We start from the raw sequence: 19915 nt of genomic DNA, 5'->3' as shown, positions 1-19915 counted from the left end.
CAGATGACCTAGACAAGACAGACAGTGAGGGGAGAACAACGGCAGACACCAGCCACAACGAGACAGAAGGAAGAGACGATCAGAACACACAAGAGGCGACAGAACGTTTGTGGCAGGGAGCAAGTCATGGAGAGAAACAGCAGCATGGTCTGGAAAGGTGAAAACAGAAGGTGGAAGGAGGAGAGAAAAGAGGGCAGCAGATACAGACGGGCACCATGCAACACGACACAGAACTAACTCCTGTGCTTATCGGGGAAATAAAAATGAAAACAATTGTTAGCAATCGACTAATTTGTCATCCTGTTGCCACTTAATACCAATACTAATTATAGAGACTTTGTTTACATTATTCACTATTAATTTAATACATTTTAAAGTATGTGTTGCAGTATTTCGCTATAAACAAGGTGCTACAGTGCTGAAGAAAGCATAAATACAGAGCTTTTTTCTAGGTAGGATTCCCCAGATTCCTCTAAGAGGGTGTGGGCTCAGCCCCCAATGCTCCCAGGTCCAAGAAACGCCCCAGTCTCTATCCTAAATTATAACATGACTTCATTATTTCTATTTTTCTTGTGATATTGCTTTGTGTTTTTCTGGTGTGACAAGTTCTGTGTAGTTTTATGTCAGACATGGTGTAAAAATCGAATGAATATAAAAATCCCGCACGATAAGTTGGAGCCGCCCGCTGCAGACACGCTCCCCGTCCCCGTGGTGACATCGTAAGAGTATTATAGGAGCCACAGGCTACAGTGATTTCCATTAAGAGCGGTGGGCGGTGCGCGTCCACAGCTCCTCTCTTATTGCGGTACACGCCGATGCGCGTCCGTAATCACCCAGCCGTCCTCCAACCTAACCCCCCGGGCGAACCAATCCGAGCCGAAGTCAGCCCCGAACTGCGCCGACCCGAGTCCACGGTCCCTCCGCCGCGCTCAGAGGCTGGAGAGGCGGAACGATGACCTCTTAGCGCATCTTTACGCACCAGACCCGCCGCCCGCCTCTTAAAAACACGCGCCTCAGCCTCTTTACGTTCAAGTCGCTCGCCGAGACCATGGAAGCAGCAGGTCCAAGGACCGATCTCCTCCTCTCCCAGCTGCTGCTTTTAAGCCAGATAGGTAAGAAACTGACTGTGGCTGTTGACATGTGATGCTGTTGATGTTGGTGTGAGATAGAGATTGAGCTGCGTCTGTTTTTATTCCCGCGGATATTCAGCACAACGATTCGACATCTGCAAAATCAGAGAGATGAATTGCACATGTCAACGTGAAAGCAGGTGAATCTCCGACGCGAGAATTCACCGCAACACTATATCCTATAGTATACAGGCTGCCAGTGACTATTGTTATCCGCTGAAATGTAGTTTCAAGGTAATCCAACGCAGTGCAGCGTGCAGGGATTTCTCTGACATGGTGTTGGACGCCTTCTCCGAACACAAGTTGAAGAATGAATGAAATGCGGCGATGTGAGGTTTTTGCAGCTGGATCTGTGTTTGTTGTTGGTGCTCTCATAGAGTCTGCTGAACTTGATGGAGAATTAATGTTGCTGCTAATGGAAGGCTGCGCGATCTCCACGTGATTAAATAGTTATTCTTTAAAATTTATTATTACAACCTTTATATTTTTGGAAAGTAATTGAGCATGTGCCATTTACTCAATGATTTTTTAACATTATGAGGTGTTATTATATGGGCTTTGGCTGCTGAATGTCTACAATATGACATCCTATAATTCTCTTAGATTGCCTAGTGATTTTCTGACACACCATAGTAGCTGTTTTTACCCCCACCTCACACACTAATTCAAGATAATTGTCAGTGGAGCAGATGTGGAATCGCAGATCCCTATCGGTAAAGATATCTGAGAGCAGGACAGGGTGCAGAGTTGAGTAACAGGTGGGGGAAGTAACACAGAAGCAACCAGAATTCTCTATCCGCTGCCGTCTGTGTGCTGATTTCTGAATCTAAAATTGTTTCAGACAGATGCAAGTTGAATCATTACTTCTTGTTTCACCAAAACCAGACTGGTGGAGGGAGTTTCAGTTGTAGTTTTGTAAACAGAGCAGTCTCTAATCACCAATAAATGTAATATTTAAACGCAAAGTGATGCAGAGATGTCTTAATGATGTCTGGAAAGATTCTCAATCGCAAATAAGTATTAGCATTTCTTTAAATTTAGTTTTAAAAAAAAAGTTTAGCTTGAGACAGTTGGAATTTTTGTGAATTCATTTGAGTCTTCAATCTAATCAAACAGTGCGATCCCACCAGTCCAAACTAGCAAAGCCTGTTATAGGGAAGATAAAATGGGGCCCCATGTGGAGTGTCGTGAATGCCTCCTTTCTCAACTTTTCCCCAGGGCCCCAAACAATTGCCTGGTTTGCCCGTCCTAACATTGCACCCCTGAATATACTGACCTGTGTTAGCTTTATTACGGGTGGATTGCGATATGTTGTCCAATGAGAAGAAGAGTACAGAAATGTTTAGAGGAGTTTTTGAACAGGGATGCTGTTATGTAGCCCGGAAACCAACTTGATTTCCCTTGACTGCAAAATCTTTGTGGCGAAAAATTGTTGAGGATTCAGTCTGTTGGGAACCGATTAAAGATCTGCCGTGCAAATCAAATCGTTTAGGTGGGCTTCATGTGGTGATGGACAGATGTGCGACAGCGATGTAGTTATACATGTCGCCTGAATACCTTGGAATAGAATTTGTTCACAACAAAATGTCTGATTGACTATCTAATTGCGGTTTAAAGACGCGCTTTTATGAAAGCCAGACTCGGTGTTACCAGGCTAATAATTACCTGTTTGTTTGTTCAAAATTGATTTTTAAAACTCTCTAGAAGTTTGACTGATTTTAACTTGTGCCATTATTCAATATGTTTGCCCAGACAGAATTACAAGCCTTTTTCCACTGAAGTCGAAAGCGGTGAATAAAATGAAAAAGTTCCCTCATTCGCTGAGGACCTACTTGAACGCTCCAGGGGACGCCCGCTAGTCTGCATCCACTCATCTTCACTAAAGCTTTGTGTGGCATTTCAGTTTGACCTTTGAGGAATCACAGAGCATGCTAAAAAGTTTAACATCGATTCGTAACAAGATTACATGTTTTTATCTCATCATTTGTCCAAAAGCGCAGGAGATGAATCTCCTGATATTTCACTTAGGCATCTGAGATTAGAGGTTTCCAATTTTAGTCCCGGACACAAACCCGCACACTCCCGTTTGATGACATTTTTTTCGTAATCTCGTTAACTCAGATGAATGCATGAGGCTTCTTTTTATTTTCTCTGAAACTCTGAAACAGGCTGATGGTTATTGATAGGGTGAATGAGCGCCGTCATTCCTTAAAGCTCTGGTTCGCTTTTAATTGGTTATTTTTAATCACAGAAGTGTGATCGCGTCCGCTTATGTTTCAGAAAATAAAGCTCACATTTCCTATAAATTCCAGCGGCCTTTAACTCCTTCCTCCACCTGCTGACACTCACAGGGGAGAAGGCTGTTCCTTAATTAACCGGACGTCCTTGGAATCGAGCAATCCCAGACCGGCTGAGAGATCATACTCTGTTAGACTCTTTAAAGGTCTCATGTCTCAGGTGTTTCTGCTTTGCTGTTCGTATTTACTCTGTCCTGAAATGCCATTTGAAGTTTGGCTGCGGTCTGAAGTCGTTTCCGCCGCTCGTTTCAATTTTCTGATGCTTCTTGGCTCATTTAATTGGCAATGTTTATGTTAAATGTATGGGTTTTTTTTTGATGTACAGTGAAAGAAATATCCTTAGAGAAAGGAAGCACAACCATCTGTCTCACAATATGTCTGGACACCTCTTAAAATCTCTCTCACACTGTTTGATACAAACACACAAATGACTGTGATGAGGTTGGTGCCCTCCCTCTGGCCCCCTTTTTTTAAATTTTTTTTTACTTATGCATTTTCTTCATGGTTTCCCCTCTACAGCATGCATCTGACTTCTCAGTGCCACCTGCTGTTTGTCTTTCTGTATGTAAAGTTCTGCAGGGAGGAGAGGATGCAGGCGTGAGCTCCGGTTTTGGTGCAACATATTGCCTTTGAATACATGTAGATCTGCTGGGAGCCACAGTAACTTGGGGTGGTAGTATCCTATGATCCCTGCTGGGCAGAGATTTGAAACTAATCTGATTCAGCTCAGCATGGTGGTTGTGTCTGCACTCCTCTCCTCCGGTGTTCATACCACTTCACAGCAGAGCCCAGTCTTAAGCTTTTATTCCACTCAGCCTTCAAAACACAACAAATTGCATTTGATGCTTTTGTTGTTTTTGCAGTTAGCCGGGATGCGTTTATGTTTCTAAAAGCCCGCATAGCATTTTTCCTACTGACTGTTACACCTTCACGAGCTTGAGGTTGTCTTCTGGTGGCGTGTTGCAGCCAGATATCGCACAGTTTGGCTCTCAGCCCCTTTAAACATAAAACAATACATTTTAAGTTGTCAGCATTCCTGTACACCAAATATCCTTTTCTTTCATTTAACAGTTCTTCCTGTAATCAACCAAAAGAAAATCGAGTAAATACCATAGAAAAAAATCTGGGATCCACGCCACCACGCAAACCCATGACACATGCACTGCGTGATACTTGATGTGTTGTGGTTAATGTGAGTGCGGTGATCATATGTTCGGCTTGTGAGATACCATCTGGCCTCCCAGCGCACTCAGAGCGTTTGAACCAGAGGGGTCGCATCCGGCAGCATAATGGCATGGAGTAATTGCCGACAAAATACTGGCACATACATCCTGGTACACATAGCACAGTGAATGCATGAATCCACGAGTGATATAAATAGAGCAGCGATGACATATAGATGCACAGGAACTCACAGTAGACATCAGTGTTGGGTATGGTTCACATTTACACCAAAAAACGACAAAATAAGTCAGTTTCAGTGCTGAATATATTAGATCTAAAGTGAAACCTCATTCTACTTAAACTGAAATATTGTTGACGTTGGGACACAACTGCCTCTAGTCGCTCTATTGCCTTTGTCTGTTATTGTTGCCGTCACTTCTGCATTTTGTGAACATTGTGCCCAAAAATAGTATGAAATGAACAATGCTATTGATTCCTAACCAGAGGATGAGTTTTTGCTAACTCAAGTAACAATGCTAACCTCAAAGAGCGAAAAAAAAAAAGGCCAAGTATTGTTAATAAGAACTTGTCCCACTAGTTAAGTTCCTGTAGATGTCAGGGAAGTATTTGTGAGGAAATGCTTCACTTTAAGTTTCTTTTTCTAGGCTGGGGGCTGCTAACGCTCCCTTTAGCTGCTGCGGTAGCCTTGGATTTTTGAGGTGTTGCACTGCTCAGCTTTGTGATTTCACATTACAAGGCTCCAGACTTCTTCTTTTTTTTATTTATTTTTTTTACTAAGAGCTTTGCAGACCCTGACTGCAGATTTTTAGGAATGCAGACATTGTTGCTTGTGTCAAGGTCTGAAAGGTGTATCCACTCTACTTGCAAATGCATTCGACTCGCCGTGTCCCTAACTGGAAGCGTCCACAGAGATGACTTAGCCTTGCTCTTTTTTGGACTTTTCAGCGACTTACTTAAAAATCTACATAGGAGCATTTGTCCTAAACAGAGCTGCCTCGTTACCAGCTCCTCTTTTTCCGTGACACCACTGTATGTAGCATGTTAGCTATAACTGTGTGCCTCTCCTCATGTAGCTTTAACCCCGATCTTAAGATGAGATTATGTGTACACTCATTTATACATGCACGCAGTCCGATGGAGTCGACCGAATAAAACTCTTCACTGGGGGAAATAAATCTTGTTAGAAAGATTTTCCAAAGCCTTCTTAACTGTCTGGTTTTTAGCAGAGAAAATATAATCTGATTTCTTTTTTTGGCAACAAATACGGCAGTTGATGATACTGTAGTAAATTTCTATTACACGATTTCCTTATATAGTTAAATCCTCTTGAATGAGGAGAAATTGTTAGCAGTGTTGCGCTGTGGAGGCCCAACAACACAGACTTACCCTACAAAATAAATAAAAAAATGGAATGTGTACTGTAAGTGGAGGGATGCACTGTAAACGTCACTACAGTGTTGGCGTTGCCAAAACCACAGATGTTCCATTGAATAATTGATTGCCTGCTTTCTACTGTGATAATTATCCTTCCATTCCTCTGTGTCTCCCCCTCTTACTACTAGTTTTTCATGTGGCCTCTCCATCTAAGGCATTATATTCATAAGGGCTCGTATTCTTTAATCCACTTAGCTGCAGTCTGCTCTTACTGTGGCAGCGTACGGTCATGGCTATTTAAAACCAGTCTGTGCCATGAGGACAGCTGAATCACTTTGATGCTGAGCATCCTGGACAGGAAACTCTGTCAGTGAAACACTTACGTCAGTCAAAACCTTTTACTAGTTATTGGGGGTGCTCCCAGTCTCAAAGGTAAATGTGGGAAAGAAGAGTGGAAATGCACTTTATAATTTATGAAAGAAGTCCACAGAGCAAAGTGAACCGGTAAACTTGTCTGTAGGTTTAGTTTGTTATTGTTGTTTCAATGCAACCTTTGCCCAAGTGTATTCAGTGTTTTATGGTTAGTGATCTTTCGCCGAATGTTGGCAGTATCGAATGAGGATCTCCTACTACCAGCTCGCCAAACATCCACAATGCACCATTTACAGATTTCTATCTGACTGAGTTAGTTTTCCAGGGTAAGGTAATTCTACAGACATGTTATGTTGCATGGTTTTGGTTCTACTTCTTATTCTTCTTTGATTTTTTCTAGCTGTGATGCTAGTCAACCTCTACTAAAACAGAAGAAGAGGAAGTAGTCTTCTTCTTCTTTGATTTTTGTCAGCGTTGTCGCTTACTGCCAATAAAACCGATGGGAAAGAAGACGTTTAGATGCGGCAGGGGGGCGGTTTTGATTCATGGCAGATGAGATCATAGCAGACAAATGTTTTAATACAATATTCATCAACTGAAAACGCATGACTACGCGTGACTTTTGAAGTGAACTAGGCATCCGTGTGCTGGTGTTCAAACCCTTGCTCTATGTAGCGCTTGTATCCTTCCTTGACAGATGAATCGTCCCAAATGAATTGCTTGTTTCTTGTATTATAACAAGTGGACACATAGAAATATTATAATTTTACAGCACCTGCTAGCAACTAGCATTTGTTGTCCATGTTGAATTGCCAGTTATAGTCAAGGCTGATTTCTTTGTCTTTCTCAGCAAATAGATGTCATGATTAATCAGAGAAGGAGGCAAATATGATGTCAACAGTGTCAACAGAATTTTCAAAATGTCTGGTTTAGGTTTCCTAAAATGAGTGGAAGCTTATTTGAGGATCACTGGAATTGTCGCTTGAATATCAAATACTCACCTCCTGTATTTTTCACAGTTTTCTCCGAGCACCAACTATAGCCAGGTTGTCAATGGTGACCCAGTTTTTGCAAAATAACATAAGTTGGAAACAGTTTCTACACCATCCTCCACTCTGTTCTTTTCTCTTCGAAGCCATAAGGGGCAGTATCAAGAAATGGATTCAAACACTTTGTGGTGACTTCAGTTTCAGCTTTATGTATTCTGTAAGATTTTGTTTAGGTCAAGATGATTTTTTCAAGAGAGACATCAGAGCAAATTGTCAGTTGGAAGTAAAATGGGAGCAGTGTAGAGAAGTCCAAACTAACATTGTCACTTCCCAGCAGTTGATCAATCGCAGCCTGAATGGATGTGGGCGTTGGATTGTCGATTTGGGACAGTTACAGAAATGGTTGGATACCCCCTTGATTCTGACATACAGAGGGAGCGTGTCTCCGATCCTGTTTAGATGTCAGATCTCAGTGCCTATGAGACTTCATCCTGACCATTAAGTACCTCAGATGAAGCGGCCACACGTCTTTCTCTGTAATTACACAGGTAAGGATTTGAGTTAAAGAGATAAAGGATGCCCAGAGTAAAGAACTACATTCTCCATTTGAATAGAGGAAGCCACTAAGCCTAATGGCAGAACAGTTCAGGACAGAAGAGAAGGATGGCAAGATAACAGAGAACAAAAGGTTAAAAGGAGAGGAAGAGTGAAACTAAGTCTCTGAAAGCAATGCTCTAATGTTCAATCAACAAATGCCACTGCTCTTTCTGTGGTCTCTCCAGTTGAGAAAGTCTGTCTGAAGTTACAGCAGCTGACAATGGCCGTCTGTCCCTGTCTGTGCCCACATACAAAAGCTACTGTTGTTTTTACAAGAGGCTGGCACCAACGACTGAGGCTACCGGAGAGGGAGAGAACCTTGCTAGTAGTCTGTGGTCCAGCTGAGTGAGTGCATGGGACTTTAAAATGTACAAAAATGAATACAAACACAGACACTTCCAGGGCAGTTCCTCAAAAGGGTTTTGTTTATTGGGAAAAGTGATGAAGTTGCAGTCAGACTATGGACCTTCAGAGTGTGGTTAGCGACCAGAGATGTGCCTTCCACATTGCGTCACAACCTTAGGATATCTCTGTTGTGTGGCATTTTTCTTGCCGTCATGATGTAGCTTGTGGCTATTGTCGTGCAAATTTTGCTAAAGCTTGGTGTTAAAGCCTTTGTTTAACATCTATAGACCTACCTCAGAGGTCAAATTGCCCATGGCAGCACTGCGGCTCACCCCAGTTGACTTGCGCTATTGCATAGCAATCGGAGCAGAGGGCAGAGACTTGCCAAGCGGTGACCATGCTCCATGGTCTGTGCTGCATATTCATTGACTTCGGTCTTGAGCTTGATTAACTGCATGTCGCGGTTGCAAACAAAAACACTGGAACAAAATGTTGCAGTCTTTCTTCAAGCAAAAAAAGCCAAACCTTCCAGGTTGTTGAATGCAGGACTTAATAGTTGTCTTAATGATAAATGCTATATCTCATACCTGAGACAAAAGAACATGTTTGAGAATATCGCCTCAGATTCCGGGAAATCGTGATTGTGTTTTTACCATGTTCTGTCATCACGCATAAAAATGACAGATTACAAATGATTTGATAGTAAATCTGTTGGCTGACCACTAATGGCGGCTTTATGTTGATCTGTAGTACAGTTTGGCATTAGTACAAAATTGCAGTGTGACAACAAATATTTAGACATTTTACATTAAAAAAAAAAAACAACAACATTTAATAATTTGACTTAGATGTTCAAAATTGATTGCTCAGCATAGAATTATTCTACTTTGGTTTCTCTTTAAACTCAGCAACCACCAGTGACATTATTTACTGTATTCTACTCATTCAAACTCAGAATATGGGTCTATTAACAGTCCATCATGATGGAGCATGTTTCAACCAATAGAGACAAAAAAATAGCCCTGCGATTGGATAGACCTACAACCAATCACAGCCATTTTGTTGTAAACAAATTCAACTCCTTCTGCTTTTCACTGCGTAAAGTTCAAATGATTTGATTCGCTCAGTAAGACCAACTCACTGCAGCAAACTGATCAGTTGATTGGGCTGTTATACTATTAAACTGTAAACAGCTGTTTGTAATATTAGGAACAGGAAAAGGGGATAAAAGTCATAGTTATATTACTTTTATACTTGTATACTATAATACTATATATACTTTTATATATATATTACTTCATATTACTTTCATAACCTACTAAACTACATAGGAATATCATTTAAAAATACCACATCTGTCAATAGACTTTTCAACAGTGCAACATTATGACAAATACTGTCCAGAATATACCCAAGAATAACCCAGATACCCATTTTGCTGTCCATTTGTTCATTCTGGTCTGCCTTTTGCTAGGGGGGCTCTCTGCTTTCACCGTTGGTAACTCAATTCACATCATCTTTACATGCAGATAACTTTCTTTCCTGTCAGGAGAACCCTCTGGCAGGGCTTTGAAGCGGTGCTTGCCGTTCAAAGGACCCGTCTGTGCTCGTTTGTTTACGCTTGCTTTCTTCTTCTTTTGTCAGTTTTGACACTACAGGGCGTACTACTCCTCTGAAGGGTAAATTACTGTGACCACACTTGAGGTTTCGCTTGCTTTCCACCTTCTATTTTGTGGCTTTGATAACTTCCTGATATCCAACAAAGTGTGGGACCAAGGTCATAGTAAAAGAACATGCGTTAGAAGGAGCTGCACAGTGAGTACTTGAAGCTGCACCAAATTTCTATTTTATTGTTTAAAGACCAAAACAAATACATAAATCACACTAGAAGCTCCCGACGTCAGGCCATTTAAAAAAAAAAAGGATTCTGGAGAAGAAGTTTTTCTCATGGCTTTCATCTCCTAAGCAGCAGATAGCCTGGTTATTCTAGGCATCGTCGAAGTTCGGTTGGAACCGCAACCAATTGGTTTGATGGAAGTTAATGGAGGCTTGTCTATTGCTTTTGTCAAGCGTGGAATTCGGAGACGAGCGGGGTAGAAGTTAACTGGATCTCAGCGCAGTGTAAACTTTCTATTCCCAGTGAGAAAGTTCATTAAAGGGCTGCGGCTGTGACCAATCAGTGGTCTGAAAATTGATTAACCCCCACCAGCCGACCACCTCCTTTAGTCACGCGCTCATACACTCACATTTCAGTGGGACTATATGGGTGGCCGCTTGGAGTCGGCTGCCCTCCAAGAACTACACAAATATATCTATATATACAAGCACGCTTTAAAATAGCGCTGATGTGTAAGTGTATAAACATACATGAACATATATTTATTTGTGTAGTAGGGGAGGTTGCAGGTCTCATGTGTATTTGTTTTACCATCCCAGTGTGTATGTGTGAATGGTGTCTGCCAGACAAGTGAGGAATTGGGGGCGTGACCTTGCAAGGAAAAATAGAGAGGTTTTGTATCCATGGCGATAGCGAGAGTCGGATCAGGAAGCCGACAGGAAGTCAGGGTGTTCCACACTCCATCGGGGGGCTCTTCCGTTGTCATGACGCTGTGAACTGTTGTCATGGAAACTCCACTGATTCAGGCTGAATGCTGATGGGAGGCGTCTTGAATAGATTCTTCAATGAAACTGTGTTATCTGCAGCAGAGACACTTGTTGATAGGCAAGTTCAGCCCATTAAGTTGTACTTTTAAAAAACGTCAGCAGACGAATAAATTAAATACAAATTGGAAAATATCTGAGTTCCTGCCTTTAATGATAGAGCTTAAGCTCCTTGCTAGAGCGATCAATTCCTGTGCATTCGCATCTCAGGAAATCTCAAACAAGATCCAATCCTTTTTTTTTTTTTTTTTTATATATATATATATAGACCAGAAGCTTATGTATTAGTTCACAGCTCCGCTCCAGTGAACTGCTCCCGCATTCTCAATTTGTGTCAAGCAGATGGAAATGGTACATTTCAGTGCTCTAACTAGGCAGGCAGATTAGTGAGCCACACGCACACTGGCAGTTCCCTCACAACTGAGGTGGACAACTGCAATCATACATGTCCGGTAGATATAAAAAATGCCATGCACAGAAAACACACGAGCAGTGGAAGAGGAAGGAATTGGGTTAAAGCATTAAGCACATACTCACTTGCACATAGAGACCCACGCATTCATATGCCAACTGGCCTGCTCCCCTCTGTCCCCTGGGCTTTCCCCCCTCTTGTACGCGTGTGCGGCCTAAATGTCACCTCACATCGCACACTCCGCAGCGCCGACACATGTATCATGACCTCAATCATCCTCTTTTATAATTCACCATTCAGCTTGTTTGCGTGAGACACGGATGTGCGCACGTCCGTGTTCGAATCCTTGCGACCGAGCATATGTCCCGTTCGTCCATGTGCTGCATTTATTCATAGCTTCTGGTTAAGATATGTCCTGCCTGGCTGCGATGATTTTTTAGCTAGAAGCAAACATTTGAGGTCAGTCCCCTGCAGGGCCTCTACCACTCACAGTTCATCAAAAATATCCCAGCTGCGGGCTAAAATGTGGAGGAAACATCCCCATAACACCTGGCTCCAACCCAAACACAAGGTGGTTGAAGTGCAGCGTGCAACGGGGGAAAAATACTACAGCTTTACCAGGTTGGAAACATTCATTTTAAACAAATAGGTACAGAAAAAAGCTGTAATAAAGTGTAAAACTGTAAATATTCATGCAAAACATGATCAGAAATTAAGTCATGAATGTAGATGTATCCCAGTCCTTTTATAATTAATGCCAATATTCATATTTTAATCACTGGATCGAGTTGACATGATTAATTGCGAACAGTTTTCAAGAAATTAGTTATTATCTATGAACATTTTCATGTTATGTTATCCAGCCCTACATATATCCAAAAAACTAGCACTGGCACCGGCAATCACAGCGCCGCCATATTGGCAGGAAAGCGCACTTTTCAAATTTCTATTGGTTTGACGACTGCAAGCTACTAACTCACTTGTCCTTGTACCAGTTACATCCAAAAATGGTGGACAGCAGCAGCATCAGATCCCCCAAGAAACGGATTTTGCTTGTGCAGCGGTCACTTTAAATCAGGCACAGAGTCCACCCTTTTCCAAGCGCAACGTCTCGTTTATTCATCATAAATAAAGTGGCATATAACAGAGACTGTTTAGCACAAAGAGACACTGTTTTTAGTCGACAAATTCCGAAGCAGGATGTGCATCACGAAGCCTGAGAGCGTTCATTTGTACCCCTCCTGGCTCTTGGATGCCTTCAGTGACTCTCCGGAGTAGCATGAAGGAAAGTTAATGAGGTAGTTGTATATATCCGGATACTGCAGGGCAGGAGCGTTGTCCCCGCCTGCTGTTTTAATGCTGGAAAAAGGCAAACCTGGGGCACGATAAGGGTCTGTGATATATAATCTGTTGAGTTTTGCCTTGTACTGTCATTTTTCCTCAGATGTTTCCTGCCAATATGGCGATGTCAACAACAAAAAAAAAAATAAGTCACGCAACCCCCGGAGCTCTATAAAGGACTTGTAGGCCTTTTTGAAGATCTAAGTAGCTCCTTCAGTTCTAAAGACTGGTGGAGAGTCTGGGTTTAAATAGGAACATCTGTGGGCGTTGCTTATCTTACCTGTAGTTGGAAGAAATTCGATTGCAAATGCACTTTATATACCCCTCTTGCTATTCAAAGCACCCTCCAGGAACAGTGACACATCTACCCACACACCGTCATGAGTAACTCGCGGTTCACTGTCTTGCTCAAGCATATTTCGGCATGCGGTCCATGTACCGTGGACATCGAGCACTACCTACTGAGCCATACTATTCTTAAATATTTTCCAAACCTTCACATTAGCGGTGGGAAGGTTTCGGCAGAACCCGCACTCCCTCGTGTCATTTTCACCATGGTTAAAACAGGGAACGTCGAAGAACTTCAGCTGAAATACAAGCAAAAAGACTAATTTAACCCAAAGCAACTCTGCTTACATCAGTGGCTCGTGCTGTCAGTGTGGATATTATTTATTTGTTGCCCTGAAACGCACTACTTTTGTCCCGTGGCGACCCAGCAGAAACCAGCAATCACTTTTCAGTTGTCACCAGCGTGCGTGCATCTGGTTACATCTGAGCAGAGGTTTTAGTAACAGAACAAGCTCGGTTTTATTAGACGTCCGTGGAGCCAAATGGCTGTAAAGGAATTTGTGATACCCCATCTGGCTCGACGTATTGGAGTGTTACCTGACACTGCGCGTGTGTGTGTGTGTGTACATGCGTATGTTTTCTAACCCCCTCCCCATCCCCAGCTGTTCGACTGTATTACCACCTCCAGCACAGGGCCCCAAATTCTCACGGTCACCTCTTAAAACATGCAGACACACTTTCTCACAAAAATGACTTCATTGTCCCTTTCAGAACAACTTGAGTGCGAGGCTCTCCACATGCTCTGTGCACACACACACACACACACACACACACACACCAGCGATAGGCTTTTTTGATAAGGTTTTATATTCCGGCGTTAATGTCGTCGAGTCCCTGCGGAACAATGCTCGGTTTGTTTAGCACCCAGAAACAATATCCTCCATTTAATGTTGAGCCTAATCTCATTAACTCATAACCTGTGCTGCTGGACCTCACTGCGGGGTTTTGTTCATTCAACCACACATAGAAGATAAATGAAAGACATCTCAGGCGCAGCAGGACACAGATCTACCAAGGGTTCCCAAAATGCCTGGCCTCATTCTTTAGGCTAGGGAACGAGTTCTGTATAGCACGAAAAAGTGTATTCTGTACAAAAACTTTCAAATCAGCCAATAGCTGGATTAAAGGGCAGTTGAGTTGCTGCTATTGTCCCAAATTACTTCATGGATATTTAATAGACTGCTGTTTAACGGTGAGTATACGGCCTTGTTAATTAATATTTAAATTAAAATGTTCATGTTAATTTATTCCCTACCTATATATGTCTTTTCATTCTGTGTGACCATCCTGCTAATGGTCCTGTGCGTTTCTTTTGTCCAATGTGACGTGCAGCGAACCAGACAGGGGGCTGACCGAGTAAGATGAGGCAACAGAAACAGTGACAGTGGATGCGAGAGAAGCTGAGCGTACTAATTTGACCAGCTGACACACGACACAGCTGAATGCTATATAAGTTATAGTCTGGCCCCTGGAGGTATGTGCCTGTGCATGTGCACGCGGGCGTGTGCTCGTGACACCCAGGTCAACAGGTGTCGCGTTTTATGTGACACGGATGTCGTGTGCGCTCAATTACGGCTCGTGGTAGTTGTCGTCTATAGGACCTTTTTACGGGGCAAAATACTTGTAACGGTTACTTTTATTTGTTGTGGGCTGTTGGAATGCTACTCATCATGCGTTCACAGATCACTTCATTGACAGACTATTTACCAAGAGGAAAATGAGGAAGTAGTTAAAAAGTGTGTTTGAATTGGGGTGTTTGTGTTTGGTCCACCTCTAATATAAAAAAGAAACTGTTAGATTATCATCACTACTACCGACATAATGCTTCACCATTGTCAAATTACAGTTTGATCGGTCCACACCTGCAACACAAGGTAGGTAACACTAGGTTAACAGATTCTTAACGGGAGTCACTGAGGTGTGCTTGGGAGCATCTGCAAGGCGTGTTTACACCAAAGATTCACAATGAAAGGGGCTGTATTCAGTTATTGGCAAAACAGTTGCCAGTTTACACAATTTTCCCAATATGAGATGAGGTTCCATAGCGGTGATTCCTTACTACAGTGTTTCTGTCATGCTGCTTTTATGGGAACTTCAGAGGGTTGTCTGTGACCTTTCCCTGGCACAGTGTTTGCTGTGTCAACTCATTTACGTTAATTTATCTGAACACTGTCATTTCAGTGGTTACAAATTCATAAGATCCCGTTGGATCAAGGTAAACACACCTGTTAAACATCAGCATGAAATTCAAATGTTAAAATAGATCATTGTAGGTTAAGATTAGTGATTAGCTCTAAACGATAGTGTGGCTACGGCCTCACATTTGTTTGGGAATAGACACAATCAATGGTTTATTTACTGGTTTAGTACAATGAAGCCCAGTCATTAAGGTGAAAACATCATACTCCATTTTTCTTCAATGTGGTGAACCTTAATATGGAATAAAAAGGAATGCTTTGTGTGTCCATTCATCGACCCCAACCTCCTCAACCATAGCTTTTGGTCTGCTGTATAAAAGGCTGTTCTCCATGCGTTCATACATGAAACACAGTTCGTCTTAAGCTGAAAATGTGATAAATATGTATGTTTTTTTCCGGTATCATGTGAACACTCTTGTTTACAAAGCTTCCAGCAAAACCTTTCATATAATGATAAATATACAGAACCTTATCTGTTATTCCCCCTTGTGATGTGAACACACAGACGAGCCTCACACACACAGAGCCTCATTTAATAGGACAACAGTAATAATATCTACTGTTAGAAATCTGCTTATATCTTCAGAAACACAGCCTCGTACACTCCTCTCACCTTGGGGATTCGAGCTAAATCAGCCGCGGGAGTCTTGTAATCCAGCGCAGTGCTATTCATTAGTTTTCAGCTGGGATCGGCCGTGATACGTATGCCAAGTCTATTAACGCTGAGCCGTCTTCAGCGAATACTCCCTGCAGCATCTCCACCACCCCCCCAAAAAAAAAAAAAATACCATCGGAGACTATCGGTGTATGATAAAAAATAGCGGCATCTCACTGGAATTCCCCGCAACACATGGAATATTAAACACCAGTGATCCAGCGATGGCTCAGTGCAGTGCTAAAATTCTTTGCTCACACGTCTGCGTTTGATTGAAAGCAACAAGTTCATGCCCCCTCCCTGGGGGTCGTTGAAAGGCCTCGTAGGTAACACAAGAGATTGGTAACTAAAGAAGGGGACAAAAGGGTCACAGACAGTGGATAAAATGAAACGGTAAATTTCAGAAGTCAAAATCCCTCCTAGAATGAGCGGAACGTGATGGATCGATGTAAGAAAATCTGAGCGTGCATATTAGCCTGTCAGGATGATGTCTGTGGAAGGCTGTAATTTCCATCCCTAGACTGTGCTTTTTGTCTATGTACACTACCAGTCAAAAGTCAGTCAAAATTTGGACCCACCTTCTCATTTAATTCAGTGAGAAGGTGTGTCCAGACTCCTGACCGGTGAATACATTATTCCTTGATAGCATCGCTCCGTTATCCGAAAGTTATAAATGAATGGAAAAAATGCCTTCAGTGTTTGCATCGTCTCACAACCCCTACTCCCTATTTAATTTAAATGAAATGTGTTCAAATCAGCTGCCAACTTTATACTAATGGGCATCAAATATTGAAAGGTTTTCAACATTCACTTCATTGAACTACACAATCTTCAGTTCTGCTTTGGCCAAATCACCAGTTTGAGTGTTGTTCGTGTAATTATCCTCAATGACAGACACTCCAGCGCGGGAGAAATGTAATTATTCGGTTTTAGGCTGACAGTTGTGGAGTGGAGTCGTCCTCAAACACGAGCCAGACTTCAGCAGCTGAATTCAACAGATTCATAACCAGAAACCGGTTTTCGCTCCATCAGATTCTTGGCTGCCCTTGATTCGATCGTCTGTGTGTGACGATACAAGCAGCGCGTCGCTGGAGCACTACCTGTCCCATGACCTTTGCTTTATGAATAAAACAACCATCCACAGAGATGTTTTGCTGCAAACCTTTAATGTCAGGTCCTGGGAAATCCGATAGGTCAGACAGAGTGCAGATGGGTGGAATAAAACAGTGATTCAGCTGTGAGCTTCACGCATGGCCGGCCTGCAGCGATGAAGCCCCATCACTATCAGCTGCGCTCTTTAAAGCGTACAGCAGCAGTGTCTCTTTGCTCTTGGCTTTTTCCTTGTGCTGAACGGTCTCGTGCTCTCATCTCTGTTTCGCCTCTGTTCACCGACGCTACTGCCGTGCATTTTGTTAAACTTGACTCTATCCCCCAGAGTGTCCATTAAAAATCAGCCATTTTGCCTCTTGGTCTGAAATGGTTCAAGCCATTAACATTATAGATTTCAGATTTAAGTCAAATCAAAGACCCGCACGCTTAGAGTACAGTGCCAGAAATCAGATGCATATTGTGCCTTTAACACAGAGGAAAGACAAGAAATTAAGCATGAAGAGATGCAACAAAGGTCCCTAGCTGCACAGAGCTGTGATGCTATGTATCATGGTCAGCGTCTTATCCACTAAGCTACAGGAGCTTGACTTTACACCAATTTAAAATTACATCTCCGTTGCATTTATTTCTTGCTGATATTTTATTGAATTCATTTATCGTCAGGGATGGACCTATTAAAAACGTGAATACAAAAATATAAAACCAGTCTGCAGACTTTCAGCCTACATTCTCATATCCTCCTTCCTTCCTTTGAGTCACTTCCTGAACCAGTTTAGACACATCAGGCAGGAGCAACAAAAATAGTCCCCCACAACATCTATGACAACACGGCTGGCTGAGAGATGTAATCGCCACCTCATAAGAATTCACTCGGTCAGCTGCTGCGTTTGAGTGCAGCTCCGCTTCCATTTCAAAGAAACTTTGATCTAATGATCATGCCGGGATGCATCAGCTGACTGACCTGAATAAAGGGCGACTGATTCAGAGTTAGTTGGCCCATCTGGCTACGTGGTAAACCTGGACTGGCCGGATGATGTTAGGAGTTGGTAAGCTGTGCGAAGAGGAGGACATTGTAATGCTGCAGATGTGCCGCTGTTTTTGACATTTCAACACTGACCGCATGGGATGGAAGTACTTTAGACAAATCAATGCATTCACTCTGATTTTTCAGATTTCATTCATTAATCCACAGCAGTCCTGTAGTTTTCCTAGCTGGAGCCAAACACTTGATCAAAATTTCATTCTTTTTCGTATAGAAATTGTATTCTCTAACAATAGCTCCAACTATTGTATTGCAGTAACAAGTGTGTTTATATGTGTGTGTTGTACATGTTGCACTGAGATGCCAGCGGCAAATTAACTGGAGTGAAATCCCTCACAGCGTGACGTTAATTAAGCTATTGTTGATGGCACATCCGCAGTTTACTTTCTCCCCAGTGCCTACCTTTCATTTAATTTTCTGATTGTCTCCGTTCGTGCTAACGCGAGCACGATAATCAAATATTTAGAATTTACAGTGGGAATGTAGGAGAGCTGCAGTCTTGTGTTTAGAGGAGCAGTTTTTAGATCATGATGTCACTTGGATGTAGCGTTGATACAGGACCAACTTCCTTATGTACATTTTTTTGTTGTAGTAGAAACCACGAAGAAGGCATTTGTCAAGAATCACTTAATCACTTAATGTTACATACTTCATTGCTCAGACTATCCAGTTACACACACAGAGCTATCTTTCATTCAGTATCAGTTGAAATATGCCACATAATGAAATTCTTTTAGCGTATATACATACTGTGATAAGAATTGAGTCTGATTAACTATATATTATATATACACACTTCACAGGTATTTGTCTTACATAGCCAGACCTACCTCTAAAATTTTCTGTCAGCTCCAAGAGAATTATAATTTTGAGATAGCAGAAAAAAAAATTAGACACAAACACATTAAAAATATTAGTTTGTATTACTCGTTACTAGTCAATACTAATTGACCCTTCTGTAACCTACCACTTTCAGTTTGTAGGTTGTTAGCTTCTCGTTTTTGGTAGCAAAAGGTGGGTTTGAAAATAATGTCCCATAGACAGTTTGTATTTTTTAAATATGCTGTATGTATTTTGTGAGTCAAAATGCACAGATTGCAAATAAATTGTTAAACAAAGAAAAAGCAGCAAGCAGCATATTGTCAGGTTTAGACTGGTCATGCTGTAGTTGTTTTCACATTATATTGGTCTCTGATCTTCCTCAACTCAGTCTGTTGTTCCTCAGGGGAATCCATCCAGTCTGTCTGTACATATTCCCATTCTGCTCCATTTTAGTCTCTTTAAAGTAAGAGCTAAAATAACTTTATGTGTAATGCGCTGTTAACCAAATTCTGGATTCATCGTCATAAAAAATAAATAAATAAATAAAGCACTGTTATTGTGAGGAATGAGTCACCGCTCAGATGTTTACAGACCTTTTTCAGGTTTTTTTAAGGCCACATGGTGTTCTGTTTTTAGCCGTTCATTGAGCTATTCAGCAGAGAGCTTCCACTAACCTTCAAAAGCAGAGGAGGATGCTATCAGCCTCAGTCTCTTTTTGGGAAAAAAAAATATGAAAGGAGCAGAAGGGTTCTAAGCAAGTGTGAAATACAACATTAAATCTCCTCTTGGCTGCGTCAGGGTTGGTTGAATATTCATTAAACTTTTACACATCATACAAATAAAAAAGTGGGTTCAGAGCGGATGCAGTGCTTCACATGTTGTCAGTGGTTCAACAACACATAGTGCGTATGTCATGTAAGCACATGCAGTTTTATCCTGTGTTTATCTCCCGCCGTTATATACAGTCAACAATAGGATTATTCTGTGTTCATCTGCGCATAACGGATACGATGGTAGTTGTCCGTGACCTAAATCTG

General features: G+C 41.9%; 1 protein-coding gene across 2 annotated transcripts in view; it reads left to right on the top strand.

Moving 5' to 3' along the window:
• Positions 1-639: 639 nt before the first annotated feature.
• Positions 640-19915, top strand: part of ptprz1b (protein tyrosine phosphatase receptor type Z1b) — a 65085-nt gene continuing 45809 nt past the window's right edge. For both annotated transcript variants that reach the window (XM_047574766.1, XM_047574765.1), the window contains exon 1: positions 640-1112. In XM_047574766.1, coding sequence (XP_047430722.1) covers positions 1049-1112 — 64 coding nt within the window. In that variant the 5' untranslated portion in view covers positions 640-1048. The remainder of the gene's footprint in view (positions 1113-19915) is intronic.

Source organism: Mugil cephalus, chromosome 22, assembly GCF_022458985.1.
Source record: "Mugil cephalus isolate CIBA_MC_2020 chromosome 22, CIBA_Mcephalus_1.1, whole genome shotgun sequence".
NCBI lineage: Eukaryota > Metazoa > Chordata > Actinopteri > Mugiliformes > Mugilidae > Mugil > Mugil cephalus.
The sequence above is the reverse complement of the archived record's forward strand: the minus strand, read 5'-3'. Positions and strand labels throughout refer to the sequence as shown.